The 26,043-nt window shown below is 49.8% G+C and overlaps 1 protein-coding gene across 1 annotated transcript in view; it reads left to right on the plus strand.

Annotated features, from left to right (window-relative positions):
* Positions 1 to 26,043, plus strand: part of DIP2C (disco interacting protein 2 homolog C) — a 341,516-nt gene that overhangs the window by 296,901 nt on the left and 18,572 nt on the right. Inside the window, exons 28-30 of the mRNA XM_074324849.1 lie at positions 12,913 to 13,081; positions 15,023 to 15,193; positions 24,528 to 24,589. Coding sequence (XP_074180950.1) covers positions 12,913 to 13,081; positions 15,023 to 15,193; positions 24,528 to 24,589 — 402 coding nt within the window. The remainder of the gene's footprint in view (positions 1 to 12,912; positions 13,082 to 15,022; positions 15,194 to 24,527; positions 24,590 to 26,043) is intronic.

The raw sequence follows: 26,043 nt of genomic DNA on the forward strand, positions 1-26,043 counted from the left end.
GCCCTCCCCTCCAGGTCACACTGTCCTCCCCTGCAGGTCACACTGCCCTCCCCTCCAGGTCACACTGTCCTCCCCTGCAGGTCACACTGCCCTCCCCTCCAGGTCACACTGCCCTCCCCTCCAGGTCACACTGTCCTACGCTGCAGGTCACACTGCCCTCCCCTGCAGGTCACACTGTCCTCCCCTCCAGGTCACACTGCCCTCCCCTCCAGGTCACACTGTCCTCCCCTGCAGGTCACACTGCCCTCCCCTCCAGGTCACACTGTCCTCCCCTGCATGTCACACTGCCCTCCCCTCCAGGTCACACTGCCCTCCCCTGCAGGTCACACTGCCCTCCCCTCCAGGTCACACTGCCCTCCCCTCCAGGTCACACTGCCCTCCCCTGTAGGTCACACTGCCCGCCCCTCCAGGTCACACTGCCCTCCCCTCCAGGTCACACTGTCCTCCCCTCCAGGTCACACTGCCCTCCCCTCCAGGTCACACTGTCCTCCCCTCCAGGTCACACTGTCCTCCCCTCCAGGTCACACTGTCCTCCCCTCCAGGTCACACTGTCCTCCCCTCCATGTCACACTGCCCTACGCTGCAGGTCACACTGTCCTCCCCTCCAGGTCACACTGTCCTCCCCTCCAGGTCACACTGCCCTCCCCTGCGGGTCACACTGTCCTCCCCTCCGGGTCACACTGTCCTCCCCTCCGGGTCACACTGCCCTCCCCTCCAGGTCACACTGTCCTCCCCTCCGGGTCACACTGTCCTCCCCTCCGGGTCACACTGCCCTCCCCTCCGGGTCACACTGCCCTCCCCTCCAGGTCACACTGCCCTCCCCTGCAGGTCACACTGCACTCCCCTGCAGGTCACACTGTCCTCCCCTCCAGGTCACACTGCCCACCCCTCCTGGTCACACTGTCCTACGCTGCAGGTCACACTGCCCTCCCTGCAGGTCACACTGTCCTCCCCTCCAGGTCACACTGCCCTCCCCTGCAGGTCACACTGCCCTACGCTGCAGGTCACACTGCCCTCCCCTCCAGGTCACACTGCCCTCCCCTCCAGGTCACACTGCCCTCCCCTCCAGGTCACACTGCCCTACGCTGCAGGTCACACTGCCCTCCCCTGCAGGTCACACTGCCCTCCCCTCCAGGTCACACTGTCCTCCCCTCCAGGTCACACTGCCCTCCCCTGCAGGTCACACTGTCCTCCCCTCCAGGTCACACTGCCCTCCCCTCCAGGTCACACTGTCCTCCCCTCCAGGTCACACTGTCCTCCCCACCAGGTCACACTGCCCTCCCCTCCAGGTCACACTGCCCTCCCCTGCAGGTCACACTGCCCTCCCCTCCAGGTCACACTGTCCTCCCCTCCAGGTCACAAAGCCCTCCCCTGCAGGTCACACTGCCCTCCCCTCCTGGTCACACTGCCCTACGCTGCAGGTCACACTGCCCTCCCCTGCAGGTCACACTGTCCTCCCCTCCAGGTCACAAAGCCCTCCCCTGCAGGTCACACTGCCCTCCCCTCCTGGTCACACTGCCCTACGCTGCAGGTCACACTGCCCTCCCCTCCAGGTCACACTGCCCTCCCCTCCAGGTCACACTGCCCTCCCCTCCAGGTCACACTGCCCTACGCTGCAGGTCACACTGCCCTCCCCTCCAGGTCACACTGCCCTCCCCTCCAGGTCACACTGTCCTACGCTGCAGGTCACACTGCCCTCCCCTCCTGGTCACACTGCCCTACGCTGCAGGTCACACTGCCCTCCCCTCCAGGTCACACTGTCCTCCCCTGCAGGTCACACTGCCCTCCCCTCCAGGTCACACTGTTCTACACTGCAGGTCACACTGTCCTCCCCTCCACGTCACGCTGTCCTACGCTGCAGGTCACACTGTCCTCCCCTCCAGGTCACACTGTGCTACGTTGCAGGTCACAGTGTTCTCTCTTTCAGTTCACACTGTCCTCAGGTCTGCTGTCCTCTCCTTCAGGTTCACTGGTCTTCCCTCCAGGTCCACTGTCCTCTCCAGGTCACACTGCCCTCCCCTCCAGGTCACAGTGTCCTACACTGCAGGTCACACTGCCCTCCCGTCAGGTCACACTGTCCTACGCTGCAGGTCACACTGCCTTCCCCTCCAAGTCACACTGGCCTCAGCCAGCAGCCCGCGGAGCCAGGCTCATAGCCAGTGTTTATAGAGAGGGTGAACATGGAGGCTTACTGGCATTTTTTTTCTGTTAAACATATATGTTCACTGTACAAATGTTAGAAAATGCAGAGTAATACAAAGAAGAAAATAAAGCTATCAATAATCATACCACCTACTGATACCACGAAATCTTCAGTTAGAGTTGGCATATAGTCTTTCTGAGTTTATCTTCCAATGCAGTATAGCTTTTTTTTTTTATTAACACAGCAAGTGTGTAAATGCTGCAGTGGACTCCAGTGCCCACCCTCCAGATTCACAGGGTCTACCTGTTGCCTGTTTTGTTTTCTCCATCTTTCTAATTTTTCTGTCCCTTTTTCATATGGAACATTTTAAAGCAAACACCAAACAACGCATGAGTTCACTCATAAATCTTTAAGTGCACACATGAGGTGTGATCAAAAGATATGGTGAATGTTTAAATTTTAAAAAATTTACTAAAGTAAACGACACATTGCCACTAATCCCCCTCAAAATACTCCCCCTCGCTTTAGAAACACTTAACCCATAGTTCTTGCCACTTTCTGAAGCAGTTCTGGGAGTCCTCTTTCATGAGTGTCTTTAGTTGTGCTGTCATGGCTGCCTCGATGTCCTGACTCATTTTGACTTTGGGAAGAGCCAGTGCCAGATGTAGTGCATATGGTGGATGAGGACACAACATAATATTTTTATTGGACAGAAATTGCCGTACCAGAACACACTGCCCTCCCCTCCAGGTCACACTGTCCTCCCCTGCAGGTCACACTGTCCTCCCCTCCAGGTCACACTGTCCTCCCCTGCAGGTCACACTGTCCTCCCCTCCAGGTCACACTGTCCTCCCCTCCAGGTCACACTGCCCTCCCCTCCAGGTCACACTGTCCTAAGCTGCAGGTCACACTGCCCTCCCCTGCGGGTCACACTGTCCTCCCCTCCGGGTCACACTGTCCTCCCCTCCAGGTCACACTGTCCTCCCCTCCAGGTCACACTGCCCTCCCCTGCAGGTCACACTGCCCTCCCCTCCAGGTCACACTGTCCTACGCTGCAGGTCACACTGCCCTCCCCTGCAGGTCACACTGTCCTCCCCTCCAGGTCACAAAGCCCTCCCCTCCTGGTCACACTGCCCTACGCTGCAGGTCACACTGCCCTCCCCTCCAGGTCACACTGCCCTCCCCTCCAGGTCACACTGCCCTCCCCTCCAGGTCACACTGTCCTCCCCTCCAGGTCACACTGCCCTCCCCTGCAGGTCACACTGCCCTCCCCTCCAGGTCACACTGTCCTACGCTGCAGGTCACACTGCCCTCCCCTGCAGGTCACACTGTCCTCCCCTCCAGGTCACACTGCCCTCCCCTGCAGGTCACACTGCCCTCCCCTCCTGGTCACACTGCCCTACGCTGCAGGTCACACTGCCCTCCCCTCCAGGTCACACTGCCCTCCCCTCCTGGTCACACTGCCCTCCCCTGCAGGTCACACTGCCCTCCCCTGCAGGTCACACTGTCCTCCCCTCCAGGTCACACTGCCCTCCCCTGCAGGTCACACTGCCCTCCCCTCCTGGTCACACTGCCCTACGCTGCAGGTCACACTGCCCTCCCCTCCAGGTCACACTGCCCTCCCCTCCTGGTCACACTGCCCTCCCCTGCAGGTCACACTGCCCTCCCCTGCAGGTCACACTGTCCTCCCCTCCAGGTCACACTGCCCTCCCCTGCAGGTCACACTGCCCTCCCCTCCTGGTCACACTGCCCTACGCTGCAGGTCACACTGCCCTCCCCTCCAGGTCACACTGCCCTCCCCTCCTGGTCACACTGCCCTCCCCTGCAGGTCACACTGCCCTCCCCTGCAGGTCACACTGTCCTCCCCTCCAGGTCACACTGCCCTCCCCTGCAGGTCACACTGCCCTCCCCTCCTGGTCACACTGCCCTACGCTGCAGGTCACACTGCCCTCCTCTGCGGGTCACACTGTCCTCCCCTCCTGCCCCCCCCTGCAGGTCACACTGCACGCCCCTGCAGGTCACACTGTCCCCTCCACCAGGTCACACTGCCCACCCCTCCTGGTCACACTGTCCTACGCTGCAGGTCACACTGCCCTCCCTGCAGGTCACACTGTGCTCCCCTCCAGGTCACACTGCCCTCCCTCCAGGTCACACTGCCCTCCCCTGCAGGTCACACTGCCCTCCCCTGCAGGTCACACTGCCCTCTCCTCCAGGTCACACTGCCCTCCCCTGCAGGTCACACTGTCCTACGCTGCAGGTCACACTGCCCTCCCCTCCAGGTCACACTGCCCTCCCCTCCTGGTCACACTGTCCTACGCTGCAGGTCACACTGCCCTCCCCTCCTGGTCACACTGTCCTACGCTGCAGGTCACACTGCCCTCCCCTCCAGGTCACACTGTCCTACGCTGCAGGTCACACTGTCCTCCCCTCCAGGTCACACTGTTCTACACTGCAGGTCACACTGTCCTCCCCTCCAGGTCACACTGTGCTACGTTGCAGGTCACACTGTTCTCTCTTTCAGTTCACACTGCCCTCCCCTCCAGGTCACACTGCCCTCCCCTCCTGGTCACACTGTCCTACGCTGCAGGTCACACTGCCCTCCCTGCAGGTCACACTGTCCTCCCCTCCAGGTCACACTGCCCTCCCCTGCAGGTCACACTGCCCTACGCTGCAGGTCACACTGCCCTCCCCTGCAGGTCACACTGTCCTCCCCTCCAGGTCACACTGCCCTCCCCTCCTGGTCACACTGTCCTACGCTGCAGGTCACACTGCCCTACGCTGCAGGTCACACTGCCCTCCCCTCCAGGTCACACTGCCCACCCCTCCAGGTCACACTGCCCTCCCCTGCAGGTCACACTGCCCTCCCCTGCAGGTCACACTGCCCTCTCCTCCAGGTCACACTGCCCTCCCCTGCAGGTCACACTGCCCTCCCCTCCAGGTCACACTGCCCTCCCCTCCAGGTCACACTGCCCTCCCCTCCTGGTCACACTGTCCTACGCTGCAGGTCACACTGCCCTCCCCTCCTGGTCACACTGTCCTACGCTGCAGGTCACACTGCCCTCCCCTCCAGGTCACACTGTCCTACGCTGCAGGTCACACTGTCCTCCCCTCCAGGTCACACTGTTCTACACTGCAGGTCACACTGTCCTCCCCTCCAGGTCACACTGTGCTACGTTGCAGGTCACACTGTTCTCTCTTTCAGTTCACACTGCCCTCCCCTCCAGGTCACACTGCCCTCCCCTCCTGGTCACACTGCCCTCCCCTGCAGGTCACACTGCCCTCCCCTGCAGGTCACACTGTCCTCCCCTCCAGGTCACACTGCCCTCCCCTGCAGGTCACACTGCCCTCCCCTGCAGGTCACACTGTCCTCCCCTCCAGGTCACACTGCCCTCCCCTCCTGGTCACACTGCCCTACGCTGCAGGTCACACTGCCCTCCCCTGCAGGTCACACTGTCCTCCCCTCCAGGTCACACTGCCCTCCCCTCCTGGTCACACTGTCCTACGCTGCAGGTCACACTGCCCTACGCTGCAGGTCACACTGCCCTCCCCTCCAGGTCACACTGCCCACCCCTCCAGGTCACACTGCCCTCCCCTGCAGGTCACACTGCCCTCCCCTGCAGGTCACACTGCCCTCTCCTCCAGGTCACACTGCCCTCCCCTCCAGGTCACACTGCCCTCCCCTCCAGGTCACACTGCCCTCCCCTCCAGGTCACACTGCCCTCCCCTCCTGGTCACACTGTCCTACGCTGCAGGTCACACTGCCCTCCCCTCCTGGTCACACTGTCCTACGCTGCAGGTCACTCTGCCCTCCCCTCCAGGTCACACTGTCCTACGCTGCAGGTCACACTGTCCTCCCCTCCAGGTCACACTGTTCTACACTGCAGGTCACACTGTCCTCCCCTCCAGGTCACACTGTGCTACGTTGCAGGTCACACTGTTCTCTCTTTCAGTTCACACTGTCCTCTCCTCCAGGTCTGCTGTCCTCTCCTTCAGGTTCACTGGTCTTCCCTCCAGGTCCACTGTCCTCTCCAGGTCACACTGCCCTCCCCTCCAGGTCACAGTGTCCTACACTGCAGGTCACACTGCCCTCCCGTCAGGTCACACTGTCCTACGCTGCAGGTCACACTGCCTTCCCCTCCAAGTCACACTGGCCTCAGCCAGCAGCCCGCGGAGCCAGGCTCATAGCCAGTGTTTATAGAGAGGGTGAACATGGAGGCTTACTGGCATTTTTTTTCTGTTAAACATATATGTTCACTGTACAAATGTTAGAAAATGCAGAGTAATACAAAGAAGAAAATAAAGCTATCAATAATCATACCACCTACTGATACCACGAAATCTTCAGTTAGAGTTGGCATATAGTCTTTCTGAGTTTATCTTCCAATGCAGTATAGCTTTTTTTTTTTTATTAACACAGCAAGTGTGTAAATGCTGCAGTGGACTCCAGTGCCCACCCTCCAGATTCACAGGGTCTACCTGTTGCCTGTTTTGTTTTCTCCATCTTTCTAATTTTTCTGTCCCTTTTTCATATGGAACATTTTAAAGCAAACACCAAACAACGCATGAGTTCACTCATAAATCTTTAAGTGCACACATGAGGTGTGATCAAAAGATATGGTGAATGTTTAAATTTTAAAAAATTTACTAAAGTAAACGACACATTGCCACTAATCCCCCTCAAAATACTCCCCCTCGCTTTAGAAACACTTAACCCATAGTTCTTGCCACTTTCTGAAGCAGTTCTGGGAGTCCTCTTTCATGAGTGTCTTTAGTTGTGCTGTCATGGCTGCCTCGATGTCCTGACTCATTTTGACTTTGGGAAGAGCCAGTGCCAGATGTAGTGCATATGGTGGATGAGGACACAACATAATATTTTTATTGGACAGAAATTGCCGTACCAGAAGCGATGTGTGACACAGATCCTTTCCATTGTGATCAGAAAATACGATGAATGCTGCTGTCGAGTGCCATCCAATGGAAAGGTAGGGATCTTGAATACGAGAAATGTCACATCGAGCCTTAGTAACAGTGTGTGTGACAAGTTTCAACTTGTTCAGTGCAATCAGTCAGGTGTGAGCAGTCGGTTGAGAGAACGTGTATTTTAAAGTGTGCCATAAATCATCCTCCATCATGACAATGCTCCGTTGTCACACATCGCTTCTGGTAAATGGCAATTTCTGTCCAATAAAAACATTACGGTGTGTCCTCATCCACCTTATTCACCAGATCTGGCACCGTGTGACTTCTGGCTCTTCCCCAAAGTCAAAATGATTCAGGACATCGAGGCAGCCACAATAGAGCAACTAAAGACACTCACAAAAGAGGACTTCCAGAACTGCTTCAAAAAGTGGCAAGAATGATGGGATAAGTGTGTTCAAAGCGAAGGGGAGTATTTTGAGGGGGATTAATAGCAATGTGTCTTTTGCTATAATAATTTTTTTAAAACATTCACTGTATTGTTTCATCATACCTTGTACAATTTTGTAAATGTGCATCAGTGTATTTATAAAACCGATATGCAACAGCATGAAATGCCTCATAATTTCCCTTTTTCCTTAATCGTCTGTAGTAGATATTTCCTCATGTCTTCAGACACTTCTGAAACAATTATTTGATGCATTCATAATATTTAATAGTATTAGATAGGATTAAAATCTAGTCCTGTATCTTTAAAAAACACTAACAGTCTAGTTAGGACAATTAAACTTTTTGAGAGAGCAAATAGAACTGAACAATTAAAATATTTTAATGATTTTTGCCTCAATCTAGAATGCAGTGGCATTTCACTGTGGGTGACATTTTTCTTGGGAAACAGTTCAGGATATTCCATCCCAACAGTAGAGCCAAAGTGACCTCACACACATTTGGCCAATGGAGAAGGAAGCCTATTTGGAACCACTGACCTCAGAGGACCCCTGTCTGTGTGTCAGAACTGGACCTGGGAGCCCCAGCGGTAGTGAGGAGCCCCGAGCGTCTGTAAACATGGCACATGCCGTGTTCCTCCCAAATGAGCCAGACTCCTTCAAAAAATGGCTGATTTCAGAGCTGTCCCAGGAAGTGTACAAGATGGCCTGCACGTCTTTTTGTGCGAGAAAACAAGAGGTGCTCACAGAATGATGGGGACCGAAAGGACCAAAGCACCAGCTTGAAAGGGATTCCATTGGCCAAACTGGGCAATTTGAGCGTCAAAATGAATAAAGATTGTAGTAGGTTACTAACACTTTGAATAAAATAGGAAATTGTCTGACTCTTCAGATATAAATAGATGAACAGATTGCAAGCACAGCGAGGCACAAGGATCTACATGGCAGATGTTGATTACAAAGGGCAGCGGGAGTCTTCACAGAACAGAAGCCTGAATCCAGAGGTCAAAGTGAAGCTGGTCAACAGTGGGACACTGTCACTGGGAGGCTCACAATGAGGAAAAGAAATGTCTGAAGACATGTCTCCTGCATCTAATCATGGGGACATCAGACACTCAAATTGAGGGACACTGCAGTGTGGCTGCCTGTCAGCTTCACGGACGCCATTGTCGTGGCTCAAGGAAGCTCCAGACAGGGCTGGCTGTCAGCTTCACGCAGCAGAGACTCTGAACTTCATCTTTAAGCTGTGTGGTATCATTAGGCAGAACTTGAGTAGGGTCTGAGGCTTAGATGGAAAAAATGTCTGTTTCCAGAGTTTGATGTCTTAATTGGCTTACAGAGGAAAATATACTTACTTGCGGGAAATACCCCCTCCAGTGTTCAGGGGCAGTGACTCACCATCAGATGACTCTAGGGGAAAGTTATTTTTACTTACTTGGAACTTTTCTGTAACTTTGTAATTGTTTCAAAGTGTTTTTTAAAAATCAATTCAAACAATTTTTTTTTATGTCTTCATCCTAAAGTTTCCTTCAGTCATGAAGTAGAAAAGGGTTTATCTAAGAATCATTGATACAACAAAGTCACCTGAAAATATTTTAAAGATAATACATGTCTTAAAAAGTATGTCAGATAGTTGATATTCACTGATTATAAGATTCAATATTGTTAAAATGGAAATTCTCACCATATTGGTCTAGGGATTCAATGTAATCCCTGTTAAAATCTCAGCCAGGTTTGTTTGGGGGTTTTTTTTGGCCAAAATTGATGACATGATTCTGGAATATAAATAAAAGACCCACAATATCCAAAATAATTTTGGAATAGAATAACAAAGTTGGCAAACCCAGACTACCCAATTTCAACGCTTATTAGTATAACCAAGACAGCATGGTACAGACATAAAGAATGTAGGCACATAAAATACCCACTGAGACAGGATGGAGAGTCCAGAAATAAGCCCTTAGATGTTGGTGATTTGATTTTTCAGCAAAGGAACCAAGGCAACTCAATGGAGAGAGGATAGTCTTTTCAACAAATGATGCTGGGAAAATTGGACAGCCATATGCAAAAAGATTAAATAGTTACCTAACATCATGTACATAAATTAACTCTGCGTGGATCACAGACCTTAATGTAAGAGTGAAAGTATAAAACTACCAGAAGAAAACATCAAAGTTAATACTCATTGTCCTAGGTTAGCAAAGAGCTCTTAGATATGACATCAGAGGCACAATATGTACATGAAATGTTGATAATTTGGACTTCCAACAAAATTTAAAACTTTTACGCATCAAGACACCATTAAGAAAGTTAAAAGACAAGTCACAGACTGGAAAAGATATTTACAAATCATCTATCCGATAAACCCCTTCCAAACAGAAATAAAGGGACTTTTCAACACAGTGAGAGACAAGCAACATGGTTTACAGATGAACAGCACATCTGAACAGACGTTTTACCAAAACACACACCATAAAGCATTGGTAACCAGCCATGTGCGGAACAGATTCTCATACACTGTTGGTGGGAATGGAAAATGGTGAAAGCACAGTTTGCATGTTCTTAAAACTTAAGTGCACATTTACTATGGGACCCAGCAGTGCCACTCATAAGCACCTACCAAAAAGAAAGGGACACGTGTCCACACAGACACTTGGTGCTTGCAGTGCTCATAGCAGCCTTCGTTTTAAAAAAATCCAAATGTCCACCAACTGGCAAGTGGATACTCTATTTGTCACATCCATATGATGGACGGCAGCTGCCACACTGATCAACGTCCCATGTGCTCAGTGAAAGAAACCAGACCCAAAAGCCACACGTTATGTGGTTGTATCATGGTGCCATTTATCTGAAATATGCGGAAAAGGCAAATCTATAGAGACAGAAAATGGAATGATTGTGGTGAGGGTTGGAAACAGAACTGAATGCAAAGGGACGGACATAAGCCTGCGTTTAGGGTGATGGAATGTTCTAGAACTGCATTGTGATAATTCTACAACCTGCAATTTACTAAAATTCATTTAATTCTAGGCTTAAAATGTATGGGTTTTCATAAAATCTTTATTAAAAAGAGAACAACACACAAGCCCATATGACACGCGGGGTAATGTGTGTCCCAGTGAGCCATGTGGCTGCCTTACTGAGTGCCCAAGTTGTGGTAGTTTACAATTGTTTATATTAGTTACCACAATGTCTTTTTTTTTCCCTCTACTGGTTACCCATGTTTTAAATTTTTTAATAGATGTTACTTTTCAGAGCAGTTTGAGGTTCACAGCAAAACTGAGAGTAAGGCACAGAGATTTCCCTTCTTCCACCACCACCCCCCACCTGATGGGACATTTGTTACAATCTGTTGTTGAACCCACATTGACACGTCATCGTCACCCAGAGTCCAAAATCTACATCAGGGTCACTGTTGGTGTTGCAAAGAGCCAGGACTAGCCCCACTTAAATATAGGCACCCAGTCTTTGGCAAAGGAGCAGAGATAACACAATGGAGCAAAGATGGTCTTTTCATCAAATGGAGCTGGAGCGACTGGATATCCACAGGCAAAAATATGAATCTTGACACAGACCTTACAGCTTTCGCAAACATTAGCTCAAGGTGGGTTAGAAACCTAAGTGTGAAACGTAAAACTATGAAACTCCTAGAAGATAGAACAGGAGGAAACCTAGCTGACTTTGGTATTGGTGATAACTCTTTAGATATGACACCACAGGCACGGTCCACAAAAGAAAGAATCGATAGACTGGCCTTCATTCAAGTTAACAGTTTCTGCTCTGTAAAAAACACTGTCAAGAGAGCGAAAAGAGAGACCACAGGCTGGGAGAAATAATCCAGAATGTCTTTTCATTCATTTTGTTGTTTTTGAAGTTAAGATCTAAACTAGAAAAATTCAGGTTCCAGAAATTCTCAGAAAATAACCGTCTTCACTATAAGCTACTGAGAAAGGCTCTAGTTCAGTCACACCAGATGTGCAGGCTGATTCTGCCACACTGGCCTGCAGGTGACAGAAGAGGACTGAAAGACTGTGTCCACGGTAGCAAAACAAAACTGCAGCTTCCACTGAGCCAGTTGTGGGCATTCCCTCGTGCTTACCACTGCCCTCGGAGCTGCCTGCCTCCAAGAACCAGGGTCCCAGGGGGAGAGGACATGCTGTCTTAGCTCTCACAGGCCCTTGGAAACAGACGGCCACAGGACCCGTGTCCTGGAGACGTTTGGTTTGTTCTCAGACCCCAAGTGTATAGTTCTCAGAAGGTTATTTTAAGAATAATATGGTATGTCTCCAGTGTAAGAAACAACACATGCCAACTGTCAGTGTTTTATCATTTAGACATGTTTGTTGTAATGTTATTTGATCTCTTGAATACCCTTACTATAAAGGGATCTTTAATGACCTAAATTAATATCCCAAGGACAAATTTCAGATGATTAAGCCCTTTGAGAAGATAACAGAAAAGGTCAGTGTTTGCTGTCTTTCCTTTTGACAAACATAAATGAAACTTTGGGATGGAAAATAAAGAAAAATGGAAAGTTGCCCCCAAACACCCTGAAGAATACTTTTCCTTCTAAGGGCCATGTTTAAAGTAGATTTTGTGAGCCAGCTTAATTTCCTTACATTTTTTAAACCAGTTGGATTCTATTGTAAACAGTCTTGAAATTTTTAATGTGAGGTTGGTTTTGTTCAAGAAGAATTGGCTTTAGTATCATAACATAGCCATTGTGCTGTTTTATCTATGAGTTTTTTGTCCCTAGAAGATCCTTTTTACTGTATTATTCTTAGAAAGTGATCTGTTGGGATCATTCTGAAGAATTGAGTTACAGAGTTCATGTGCCGAGTTCCCTTTCATTCATTTCCTCTGCATGTCAGTTTTCTACAGCAATGGGCAGGCACGCCTTCCCAGACTACCGCTGAGTGGTCGAGGGTCTGTGTCTCTGTCACACGCTGAGTCTGCACGTGGACTCTGAGTAGCCGTGGCCCAGTGACACCATTACAGAGACGGGCAGAGAGTTTGCTGACTCCAGTCTAAACTTCCAAGCATTTTACCAAAATCCAGCCACGTGTTTCCTGCTGTGGAAAAGAGCCCAGTTTGTTAAGTGTCAGCTTGAGAGAAACCTCCGTGTCACAGCTCAGATGACTGGGGCGTGTGCTCAACACAGTAGTAACCCTGGGTCACAATTCCTAGGGTTCTTTTGTTCAAGGATGTTTCCACACACACGCTTTTGTTTGGTACTTGGACATCCCTCAGAGCAGAGTTGCCGGTAATGCCCTGTCGCTCATGGACGATGGACATCTCGGGGCCCCGGGCAGCCTGTCCTCAGCCTCACTGACCCCCGTCTCCCACGGGCATCTCGGGGCCCCGGGTGGCCTGTCCTCAGCCTTGCTCACCCTGTCTCCCCTGCAGTGTGTACTCTGGGCACCAGTCCATCCTCATCCCACCGTCGGAACTGGAAACCAACCCTGCCTTGTGGCTGCTTGCCGTCAGTCAGTACAAAGTCCGCGATACGTTTTGTTCCTATTCAGTGATGGAGCTCTGCACCAAGGGGCTGGGCTCGCAGACAGAGTCCCTCAAGGTAAGCGCCATCACCCGCCCCGTAGGGGCCTGGGGGCGCTTCGAGTGTCCGAGGCCACGGAGGGGCTGCTGAAGCGAAAACAGCCATCACAATAGTCGAGGGCTACCCCGCTGTCCCCTGAAGCTTGCAGGTTGTTTGCTGTGAACCCGGTCACAGCGGGAGTGTGTCCCCTGCTCACACAAGCACGGTATCTCATTCCCTCTCTCGACACGAGTGGCCCTACATTGCTTTTCTGTTTGTTGCTGAATTCTCCAGCACAGTTAATTTCATTCTGACACTGGTTTTGAAGTCACACGTTTGAATTCAGACACTCACTTTTGTTTTCTCTGAAGACTGATTTGTAGGTCTGGGTCCTCACCGAAATTCATTTTTGCAATTAAGTGAACAGTGGTTTGATGTTTTAATATATAATTATCATTATCTGACAATAATATCATCTCCCTTCATTTAAACCAAGGACACTGGGATGGACATATTTTTCAGGTAAATTAAGTCGCTTCTTATCCAAGTAACTAGGAGGGAATAATCACACGGCCTGCTGTGGTTTATATTCCAAGCACTTTTCACTATCACAGCCCAGATAAGTGGGTGCTGTGTGCACAGATCACATCCACATGTGTCGTGGGCGCCGTGTGCACAGATCACATGTGTGTGCACATACAGACGGCAAAGGGATGCATTTGTCTCTCCTGAACTTTGTTTCCCATTTCACACCTAGTGTATTAAGCTTGAACCGGGAATTAAAATGCAAGATAACTTTGATATTAAGTTACATAAATAAATGTATAATTACCTGAAGTTACATATTTATACAGGGAAATAAATTAATAAAACATAACTGTTACTCATGTTCACCTGAACACGTTGCAAAATGATTGTGTACATTTGGAACAGTGATATCATAAGTGACTCATTTCACCTTTGCCACCGCTCTCTGAAATAGAAACCATTGTCTTCCTTTTTAAAATGAGGCAACTTAAGTTACAGAGAACTTAGCACTCTTCGAAGTTCTTGCATTTCATAAACTTTGGGGCTCAGTTTTGAGTCTCTGGCTCCAGGTCCAGCACCCCAAACCATCTGGCTGCATTGCCTCCCAAACATACACCTGTGCAAAGCACTGTGTCACCCAGATTTTACCGTTTCCTGTGTGACTGTGTGGATATCAAATCCTGTCTATGCACTAAATTCCAGTGTTAAAGATTTCTTGAATTGTGCTTCCTTCCTCAGTTCAGGAGCCCTTGCCAGTTGTCCCTGTACCAAGGCCACCTTGCAGGTGCTTGAAGGACCGAGTGGGTCTGCCTGTGGCCGTTAGAGTCAGCACCACGTTCCACTCCCCTCAGGTTTAACCACAATTCTCAGCACACAGGGCGTGCCAGCTGTCACCACAGAGTGTGTTTTACTCCCTTGAATTCCTCCTCCTCTGTGTTTTGCCATTCTGCTCAGTTGACTGAATTTGGGGCAGAACTGAGGTACACTTAGTCGTGTGCGTCCCTTAGAAGCCTATGCCCTTGGTTACAAAAGTTATCTGTGACCTTTGAAGTCTCATGGGGCATAAAAGGAGAGCTGCCTTTTGGTTGTCCATCCTGTATTAAAATGGGTCTTGTCATTCTCTCCAGTGTGTGCTCCTGTGTCCGTGTCTGCAGGCATGCATACAAATGCTTCCTTTCTCCCGCAAAGCCCGGCCTTTATTTTGCTCCGAACCCTCATTCTCAGGGTTGCTTCTGCTGTTATTTAAAATATGTTTGTCCCAGCGCCCTGACCACCTAGGAATGTGTGGTTGACTGGCTGATTTTTTTTGCCCAGATATCCTGGAAGGTTTCAGTGGAAGCACAGAGCCTGGAGATGGGTATCTGTGTGGACTAGGCTGTATGACGGGTCTGGTTGAGGAGGTCACACACCCAGGCTCTTGCACAGCTAACCTCTTACCGCTCTTGTCCCCAGGCGCGAGGACTGGACTTGTCCCGCGTGCGGACGTGTGTGGTGGTCGCTGAGGAGCGGCCTCGAATAGCACTTACCCAGTCCTTCTCGAAGCTGTTCAAGGATCTGGGCCTCCACCCGCGGGCCGTCAGCACCTCGTTCGGCTGCCGCGTGAACCTGGCGATTTGCTTACAGGTGAGTGTTGTTGACGCCCATAGTGCTGGCGGGAGAGTGGCTCTGGTGACAGAAGCACACACGCTCCAGCCCAGCCCGCTCCCTGGCTGACGCTCAGCTACGTTGAGAAGATACCTTGTAATCAAGCATGTGACTGGCCCTGTTTCTTTCTTCCTTTCTTTTATTCTGTATTTGTCAGTAAACCACCTTTCATAGCAGTTATCCTGTCCTGAACATTTTAATTTTTGTAACAGGGAGAGCTGTTTTTCAAAGATTAGATACAAATGTTTCGTCATGGCAAGAAATCCCGTCTCTTGCAGTGCTTGTTCTCTGTGTGACAGAGACTTCTGGAGGAAGGCTCAGTATTTGAGGCAGGTTTGGGAATTTGCTGCTGTGACAACTTAGAAATAACTATGGCTGTGTTTCTATGGCGCAGATGCCTGGCATCCCCCATGGCTGAAAGTGCTTGTCTTCTTTCCCCGTTCTCTAGCCTGCTTCTGAGTCTCCCCACCGCTCCCCGCTTTCTGAGCTGACACGAGACCCAGTCCGTGGCGAGCACTGTGGCGCTCTGCCCAGGGCCCTTCCTCCAGCCTCACCTTCGAACACGGCAGGTGCACAAGTCATCCCGCTCCCCGCCCCCCACTGTGACCCATCTGTGACCCCACCAGGATACATATGACGGAGTTCTTGCTGTCACTGACCGTTTCCTCGTAACCCACGAGATGGACAGTGAACGTACACATAAGTTTGTCAGTAAATGAATAAAGTGTTCTTAGTAAAAGTGAGCAGCGTGATAGGGGAAGGAGGGGCATGAACACATGGGAGGCGACTGTGGGAGGGGCCCTCGGAAGGCCTCTTGACGTGACGTCCCCGCCAGGTGTCCTGTGAAGTGGAGGGACTGCAGAATTTGGGTGATGGTGGCAGCAAGTATGAAGCCTTGAGGCCAGTCACTGAAACGTACGCTTTCTGTTCATTTTTGCAAAATGTGAAATCTGTGACGGTGGTACCATGCAAACAGAGCGAATGTAGCCCAGGTACTGAGGGCAGACAGCCCGTGTGTCCTGCTCCCTGCTGTATTTCTACAGGCCTGACAGAGAATAAATGCTTAGAAAGGCTTGTTAAATGTTTTAACTAAAGCTGAATTGTTGTGACTGTTTAGACAACAAGGGAAATAACCTGAAAGTTTTGGAATTTTTTTATAGGCTGAATTTCCTTTTTTTTTTCTGCTCTGTTTTTTTTTTAATAAAAGAATATTCATTTTAGAAAACAAAACCAGAAAGTACATATTTGACAATAAGTAAATAACAACACCCATAACTCCACCTTCCCAGAATCACCATTAAAAGCACAGAGAGCCAGGGTGTCCCAGACCCTGTACCTGAATCTTTAAAGCCCTGAACGTTTTACTGTCTTCCCCTGGAAGCATCGCAGTGACCACTGTGTGTGAAGTAGGTCAGAGGGCACGTTTGCTTTCATGGATTCGTTGTTTTTTGATGACGCTGTTTTCTCAGTTGATTGTCTGTGACCCTTACTCAGCAGGGTCCCGGTTTTTCTCCAGGCATCTAGAGGAGGGCAGTCCTGTTATAGCAGAGGCGTCTGGTCCATTAAGGGACCCCACTGTCTAGATGAGGGAGGGGGCCGTGTCCGAGTGTCCAAGCCCTGCAGTTCACAAGCTGTGGTGTCCGGGAGTGTTTGCAGAACCCAGTCCCGCTTCCTCAAGAGTCTCCTGGTCTTTGGGAAAGATGACGGTTGTTGTGGCTGAGAATCAGACGTGTCTGACATGTGAGGTTTAAAGTTAGATAGTTAGGGGTTGGTTTTTACTTTGCAAGAATAGTCTTCATTGATGGCATCCCGAACCTTTCACAATCCAGCCTCAAGCTGCTCTGTCCCCACTTTACGTTTTTACAGTGAATGACATTGTCTGCCTTCATGCTGTCACTTCCTGGCCTAGCAAGTCCCACCACTCTGGGCCTCAAACGGGCCACCCCCATCTCCATGGGGCAGAGGCAGCTCTCTGACCCCCAGGGGTGTTCTTCTTGTGAGTTTGTCCCTTCCACCACTTCATGCTTCTACCATATTTCGTTGTCACGCACATAACTGTCCCGTCCCCTGTGCTCGGGACAGTTGTGTTGGAGAGCCAGTGCCTCCCATGGTCACACAGTCCCTTCCAGATGTGAACCCCTGTTACACTACACTCGATCCCCACCTGTCGTGTGAGTGATGTCCTCATCCACAAGGAGCCACACTGGGAATCGCCATCAAATGCGAGTCCACGGTGTCGTCATGACCAAGTCTTCCTTCCAAGTAAAGCTCAGTGCCAGCAGCATCCGCGTCTCAGACCTCAGGTCAGGGCGCCCTGGAAAAAGAGGCATTTACCCTCAAGACAGACAAAACCGGGGCCGGCCCTGTGGCTCAGGCGGTTAGAGCTCCGTGATCCTAACTCTAAAGGCTGCCGGTTCGATTCCCACATGGGCCAGTGGGCTCTCAACCACAATGTTGCCGGTTTGAGTCCCGCAAGGGATGGTGGGCAGCGTCCCCTGCAACTAAGATTGAACATGGCACCTTGAACAGAGCTGCCACTGAGCTCCCGGATGGCTCAGTTGGTTGGAGCACGTCCTCTCAACCACAAGGTTGCCAGTTCAACTCCCGCAAGGGATGGTGGGCTGTGCCCCCTGCAACTAGCAATGGCAACTGGACCTGGAGCTGAGCTGCGCCCTCCACAACTAAGACTGAAAGGACAACAACTTCACTTGGGGGAAAAAAAAAAAAGACAAAACTACCAACGGACCGCGCCCGGTGGACCCCGTGCCCCCAGGCAGCATGTATGTAGCTGGCTCTCCTCTCGCTCAGGAGGGCAGCCCAGAGCCTTTGTGAGTGCCAGTTCTGTTTGTGGCTGAGTGACCGTGTGAAGCAGTCCCTCTTATAGCTGTGTGCAGAGTAGTCTGGCTTCGGTTTTCAGCTGTTTCCTTTCCTCTGACATCTTAAATCAGACCTGCTGTTTCCATGTGACCGAAATCGAGTGGTTCAAAAGCCACATATGTGTCCGGTGTGTGGTGGGACATTCTGGGAGCAGTGTCACGGGCTGTGCTGCCTGCTCCATAACACCTGCTCTCATGTGAAACCCTGGTATTTTAATGTAAGCGAAATCATGAGCACTGATGAGTACATCATTGTCAGGTACACAAATTGGCAAATATAAAACCTTGAATGAGACAATTCCAAATATAGAAAAATAAAACTTGAGACAGTAATTTCTGCGAAGCTACTGTCTCAATTCTTTCACCTTAGAAACTGGTGACTTGTTTTACGCCTTTAATCATTTTGAGGCAGGAATTGTCACATTAATTATTTTGCCATTGTCCCTTTGAGTGCCATGTTGTGGCACCATGGCAAAGGAACGGACTCATAAAAAGTGTGGATGACTTTGACTTTACATGACCTGTTGGTATATTTTAGACTCTGCAGAAGAAGGGAACGTACGAGTATAAGCCATTTGGTATATGCAGAAATGACATTTCCCAGAATCCTTAGCTGTTAAAAATGACTTGGATGACCATGGGGTTTTGAAAATTGATTTGGGGAACGTACAGAGGGATAGTGGATGGGGGGAGGGGGGTTCACACAGTGTGAGGGATATAAATGATAAACGTCTAAGTTTTGCTTTGTCTTGTGCACCTGAAACTAATTAAAAAAAATGACTTGAATTTAAAACAATTTTGATTGGTTGAGTTTATGACCAAGGTGAACCTTAGAAAGATCAAATTAATGACTTCTCAGTTTAATCAGCTCTAACATAAATTTCCCGTGGTATTCTTAAGTCTGTCAGGTGCTTATTAACCTCTGCTGAAGAAGACATTGCCTGCGGCCACAATTACTGCACTCAGAGTGTGAGCCGAGAGGACTTTGGTCCTGTTAGACTTAGAAAATCACTTCAGTGAAACAGAAAAGTGAGTATCCTCCTTGCCAGCAGAAGGAGGGGAAAATGAGGTCTCCTGTTGTCCAAAGGAGACCTCCGTTTTCGCTTTATTGGGAAAAAGCTTCGCAGCCACCTCACACAGAGACTTTGATCTTACATAACAAAATAATGATTAATTTATCTGAGAGATGAGCTTTATTTTGAATAGCTGTGTGAATTACATCAACAGTAACAGTCATCTTGAAGCTCAGACAGTGGAAGAGAAAGATGGCCACTCTGGTGACACGAGGAGAGAGCACAGGGCACAGTCACACACTTCACACTTTGGCATGTCCAGTGCGCTTGGCCCGGGCGTCCCCACACAGAACGGACAGTGTCGGCTCTGCCATCTGAACGTGTGGGACAGTGGGTGTGAGGGGCCGTCCAGCCGACGTGGAGCCACCCGCTACACAGGCATACGTTCGCTCTGGTTTGGGTTCTCTCCTCTTGTCACGCACACACGTGATTCCTTGTCAGTCATAGAATGTTTTCCATCTGTGCCTTGAACCAAACAAGCACAGAAACATCTGAGCTTCTCCTTTGTTATTTATCTTCGGCAGCCGCAGAAACGGATGTGCTTTCGCGGAAGTTTTTGGGTCGGCAGTCCCCGAACGCAAGCCATCAATGTCAGTTTTTCTTGAAGGGAATGAGAAGGTTTTGGGACAAACAGTTTTGGGACAACTGAAGATGAAATTAAGTAACCTCAATTCCTTCCTCATAAAATACACAAAAAAGAAACCTGGATGGATCACAGACCTAAGTCTATACTAAAACTTCCAGAGTAAAGCTTCTAGAAGAAAGTATCATAGAATATCTTTGTGACTTCTGGATATACAAAGTTCTCTTAGGACTAACAAGAAGCACTAACCATAAAAGAAAAACATGATTCACTGGACTTCACTGAAGTTAAAATTAATTTTAATCAACATATTTAAGAAGATTAATAAGAAAATTACAGACTGGGGAAATATATTCGTAATAATATATCAGGAATATATTAGAAACTACAAATCAACAATAGAAAACCTAATAAAAAATGGACAAAAGGCTTGAGTGGACACGTCGCAAAGAAGGTATTGACTAATAAGTGCGTGATATGGTGCCCAGGTCATCTTTCATCAGGAAAATATGCATTTAAGCTACGTGGCGTGCTGGCTTCAGCCTGTGCAAGGGGGACCCACACCTGCTAGTGGTCCTCATTTTGTATAATTCCCAAAGGCCCTTTGTGGGTCAGCTGCAAGGACAGGACACGAGTCAGGGCTCAGCATGCAGTGCCCTATGCTGAAGCTGTGATTTTCACTAGAAAAGAATCACGTGTTCATTCCGTTTGTCACCGTGATGATTTGGGGAGTGATGCCAGCTTCTTAGGAAGTTCATTGCATTTCAGCCCCATGAACAGCAAGCGTGTCTAGAAGTGTGCTGGGAAATTACGTCCACAAACATTTATGTGAGAAGCTTTACAGCAGCTTTTTCATGGCAGCCCCATATTGGGAGTAAGGCAGATGGTCAGTGGCCACAGGACAAAGGTGGTGATGACACATACAGTGGACACCTGTCAGAACTTAAAGGGATGAGTAGCCACTTGATGGACTCTAAGGGTGGTGTGCTCAGTGACCGCAGCCGACACAGAGGAACGCACAGCATGCTGCACCATTCACATGAAGCCGAGGCCAGGTTGGACTAACCTTCACGTGGTGTGAGCAGCGGAAAGTCAGAGTCTTGGGGAATACCGTCGGTTGACCCAGTTTTATGTGCTATTTGGGGTGGTGTCCCATGGTGTGTACATTTGTCAAAGTTCACCTAGCCAGACACGTGAGATCTGTGCCTTTCACTGTTAGACCTCGATCAAAATACTGTTCCTGCGTGGCTCCGCTAGGACGGCCAGAGAACACGGCCCAGTGCCTTGCAGGTGGGACACTGTGTGGCGCTCAGCTGCCGACGTGGGCCCGTGGTGAGCACCCATCACCCACACCTGCAGGGACTGCCCCCCATGACCTCCCTGGCCCCTCAAATACCCAGCACAGCAGATGTGCCCAGTGTCAGGCACTTGTGTCTGTTTTACACGTTTCTACTGAGAACATCTGCATGAACTCAAGGAGGTGTGTGCTGATCCTGGGTCATCCTAATACTACAGCGTGCGAGTCAACTGCCACTCGGCTGAAGCGGTATCGTGTCTGTGCTGGGCTTTGTGTGCTGTGTGCTGTACGTCTGCACATCTACAGCTGAGCTTTAAATGTGACTGTTCAGGAAGTACTTAGCCCCACCTGAAGCGCTACTTCTCCACCAATGAGAAAAACAATGTCAGTACAATCATGTTATGTGTCCACATGTAAGACATTTTTTTCACCACTGGACTTAAGGTTAATCCTCTCTTCTGGTTAATATAATTTGCAGTTTCAGTTTCTCTTCATTTCTGATCAGTTTGGGTTAGAATGAGTAACTTCACTTTCCTGCTAGTTGTTTCTGCAACTATTTGATGGTCTTTAAGAATTCAGGGACATTTCTGTGCATGAAGGATCTTACTCAAGGAGATTTCACTTGTGTTCCATGGCAGAGGGCGGATTTGGTTAAGCATGTGCTCCTAACACGTCTTGCTGTCTCAGATTCTTGAACCTTTGGGTTTTGAAATCTGGAAACAGCTGCATAAGAATTGTCCTCTGTGACCCGTACTGAGGCAGCGTGCGGTTTCATTCCAGATGCTGTGTTGTGTCTCCCCACCCATCAGGGTTAGGAAATGAGTTCCCATTCAGGTTTTTTCAGATACTACCCTGGAGCCCCTATAACAAAGTTTAAAATTTAAAATAATTTGGAGAGAACACTGACTTACTTTTGTTCCAGTTAACGTTCGGGATTTGTGGAATCATGAAGAAAACCCTTCAAACCATTGCATTCAGCTTGAAGAGATGCAGTGAAAGTCCGGAGCGCCTCCGACATGCACACCTCGCAGCCCTGCTCCATCTCACGCCCAGCCTCAGTGTCCCAGAGATAAGGAACACAGTTACCATGGAGGGGGGCATCACTTCCATCTGGGACCACTGGTTTTTTTATAGACTCGCCTCCACGTTAACTGGTAGTGGTTGTTCAGTCTGGCTTTGTCAAGTTAAGACTCCTGTTTTACTGCTGCTGTTGTCACCTCTGGAGTCCCCTGGTAGTGTGAGGGTAGGGAGAGGGGCTTGGCGAGGCCATGTGCACAAGTGACTGCAACCGTTCAGGTGCCCGTGGGACAACTTCTATGTCTGGGAATGTGTGGGAAAGACACGTTAAGTCACCTGGGAAAACATATTGTATCAGGGAGATTGCTTTCTAGAGCTTTCCCGCCAGGCCAGTGTAGGTAGTTGAATAGGGATGGAGGTGCGTACGAAAGCCACGGAGCACGAGGCGGAAATGAAGGAGGTGTCTCTGGGGCAGCAGCCGTGAGGGTGCTGAGCTACGTGTGTCGGAGCCCGACGTCCCCTCCCCCATGCTGCATGCGGCCTCTGGTCTCCTCCTTGTACCTAATCTGGTGTGAGGAGGAGTGGACCCCGAGCTTAGCTAGAAAGCCTCCAGGTTCCCTGTAACAGGAAACTTGGAACTGTTTCAGTGAGGGACATTCACCCTCATAATTCATGTTCCCCACTGCGCACAGGAAAGAAAAGCCGTTTCAAGAGGAGCCACCGTAAAATTAAACTACCCAGTGACCTTACATGTTAGAAAAATCTCTCAGGTCTGTGTGTCCGCGGCCAGTCATCTATTACTCGCTTCTGTTGCTCTGTGGATATGTTGACATCTTTTTAAGATTTTTTTAGCATTTAGTGGTATAGTGATTGAGTTTAATGATTTCCATATTTGACATTGTCTTTGATCTTCTTTGTACTTTGTTCCCTGCTTGTTGCATTGTCCCCCCCCCCCCCTTCCTCTTATTCGTCCCATTTTTAATTGTTGGGTTGTTTTGTCTCTGTCTTTTGTGTGTTGTCTGTTCTTGGTTTCTGTCGGGCTGGTGTTCTCTCTTCTTGTCCCCACCTCCTGCTGCTGTAGCCCCACAGGCTGTGGAAGCTGGCCAAGCAGGTAGGGACCTCTTTCCCCCCCACCACCACTGACCTGTCAGCTCCCAGCGGTGGGACAGGCTGGGACCTGAGTGCAGGGATCGACTGGGGCTTCCAGACCCTGTGTCGAGGGCACTGACGCCCCGAGTGCCGTCACTTCTGCGAGCACTGCACTTCCTGATTGTACAGGATTGGCGGTTTCTTCACCTGTTTGGGACTCTCTCCATCTTACCTTGTTTTCCACTCTGGGTGGCCTGTTTTCTGATTTGTTTATTTGTCGATCAGTCTTCTGGTTTTGCGTTTCTTTCGCATTACTCAGAACGTGGAACCCCTCCTCCACTCGGTGCCAGCCTGTAACAGCCGCACCGTGCAGCCGCAGGTCAGACAGGACATCTCTGCATTGTATTGTGGCGGCCGTGTGCTCCTCTGTAACAGTGGGCAGGTGCTGGTCACCAGGATTACTCAGTAGCACAGTATGTCTTAATGACGGCGACTTCATTTGTGTCTTTTTCTTATATTTAAACGTGCCTTTGGTCCAAGATTCTCTCCTAAAGAGCTTTAGTGTAGTTCTTCAAATAAATTCTGAAGTGCTCCCTTATTTTTTGGCCACTTTGTTTGAAGTTCCATCTTTTTCTACTCATTGTATTGCATTGCCTTCCCAAGAAATGTACGTAGAGTTTTGGTTTGTATTGTAGCCGTAATGTCAATCAGAGCTCACTGGTCAGAAGTCGACTCAGCATGTGCTTTGAAGGGACTCATGGTGCAGGATGAGATTTCTGGGCCCCTGGGTTCAGTGAGAAGACAGATGGCTCAGACCACAGAGTGCCGCTGACTGACGAGCGGTGCACACACCTCCCTGACCCCTATCTCCAACAAAAATAACCTCTCTCGGCTGGAGGAAAACAAAGACACAAGTAAAACCTGAAGGAACAAGATAATTATCTTTTATCTCTTCTTTCTTAGCCTGTCATATGTCCCTTTTAATATCTTGAGCTCTAGGTATTTGGGGATGCCTGCAGTAAAATTTCTCAGCAAATGAAGCTTCATATCCATGACAGCTGCTTTTGCCCAGCAAACGTGGTCTCAGCAGAGTCAGCCTTGTTGTGTGTGGCAAGACATGTGGCATGCCTCCTTCCTTTCTTATTTTTATAAACGAGATTGACAGCCATGCCGTGTGAGAGCCTAGTATATAACCCCAATGAGTTCCTCTAGGAATGTAGGTTAGCAAACTGAAGGTTAGCGGAGAGGTGTGGTTTCGGTGTGTTTAGGTTTGTTCAGTTTCACGTTTCACCACAGAGATGCTCACTGGCCAGTAGGCAGCAGACCCAGACTCCTCCCACCCACACGTGACCTAACCACACTGTTATCTTACTTACAGGGGACCTCGGGACCTGACCCAACCACCGTCTATGTTGACATGAGAGCCCTGAGACATGACAGGTATGACACACTGTGATGTTCCCTTGGGGGCCGGCCATTCCCATTCCCTGGGAGTGGAGTGGTGGGACTGGCTAAGTCACACTCCCGCCAACTCAGTTTCGTTCACAGACCTCGCTAGGCCAAGCGAATTTTCGTTTGAGATGCAAATGAAAATTGTCACCACAGCCAGGTGCCACCAGAGTCACTTTTTCTAAGTTTCATGGGAGCACTTGGCTCTTTTCCTCGGCCATTTCAGGGAAGTGCCTCATAAAATATCAACACATTTCTTTACAAGAGTTGAAATTTTTTGTCCAGGTGTTTCCATGAAAAAGAAAAGCACAAGCCCGGTTGCCTTCCTTTGCAACTTCCTAAGCCACCCTGAGCGAAAATTAAGGTGTTGGGGGCTGTTTGTGAGCCCCTGAGGCACGGGAGGGGTGCAGTGGGAGCGAGAAGACAGCCTGAACCAGCAGGAGCTGTCAAAAGGCTTGAGGGGGAGGAGAGAATTGTACATTTCTCTCTAGACTTTCCCCATCAGCTCGTTTTTGTTTGGGAATTATGCAGCTGTCTGTTCAATCACTGCTTATACGACATGACTGATGGTGGCAGCGGGTCCCAGTATGGGTGTCTTCTGTCGTAAATCACTAGCAGTGCTCCGTGAGCGTGCTCCGATGGCTGGTGCCCCACTCCTGCTCTGCGTTTTGTTCTGTGCTCAGCCACCAACGGGTGTCATTGTGCCACACAACTCATGGGAAGAGGAAGTGAGACTGGGAAATTGGCCCCAGCCTGACCGAGCAGATGTCCTGAGCATGTTCTCCTGGGACACTGAGTGCCACGTGCGAGTGTGGTGGGGCCAGGTTGTGGAAGCTGACGGGGGTGCAGGGGGCCTGTACCTGCTCTCCCCAGCCCCCACTCACACCAGGTGTTCCTGGCAGGCTGCTTGTGCTGCCAGCAGACCCCTGGTCATGTCTGAGTGGCATAATTTCAGGCGTTGTATAGCTGGCATCAGAGAGGTAGAGCCAGGGACAGGGACAACACATTACCAAATAAATACCAGTTGTGCTGAGACTGATAAGCTCTTCATATGACCCTCATGTCACACACAGAGGTGGCCTGGTCACTGTAGCCCACGTTTTAGACCCTGCTGTTCAAAGGGAATTGCAGGTTAGTGTGGTGGGAGCCCCTCCTGGGAAGCTGGGGTCCCCCAAGAAGACACCAGCTATATTGTCCAAGTCCCCTCTGGACTGTTTTCAAAAATCAGAAACTTATCTTTGAAGAGATTAAGAAACTGGCTCAAGGGGTGCACAAATGTCCAGATGGAACTTCTAGGCTTTACTCCCTATAAAATTATTTGAAAATAATGTTATAATTTAAAAAGGTGAGCAATAGCTCATCAGAGACTCTATATGAGTGACATTCACGCAATTCTGTCTGTGGCCTGGCCCTCAGAACACGTGAAAAACCAGCACTCTAAGGTC

Source organism: Rhinolophus sinicus, linkage group LG02 (assembly GCF_036562045.2).
Source record: "Rhinolophus sinicus isolate RSC01 linkage group LG02, ASM3656204v1, whole genome shotgun sequence".
NCBI lineage: Eukaryota > Metazoa > Chordata > Mammalia > Chiroptera > Rhinolophidae > Rhinolophus > Rhinolophus sinicus.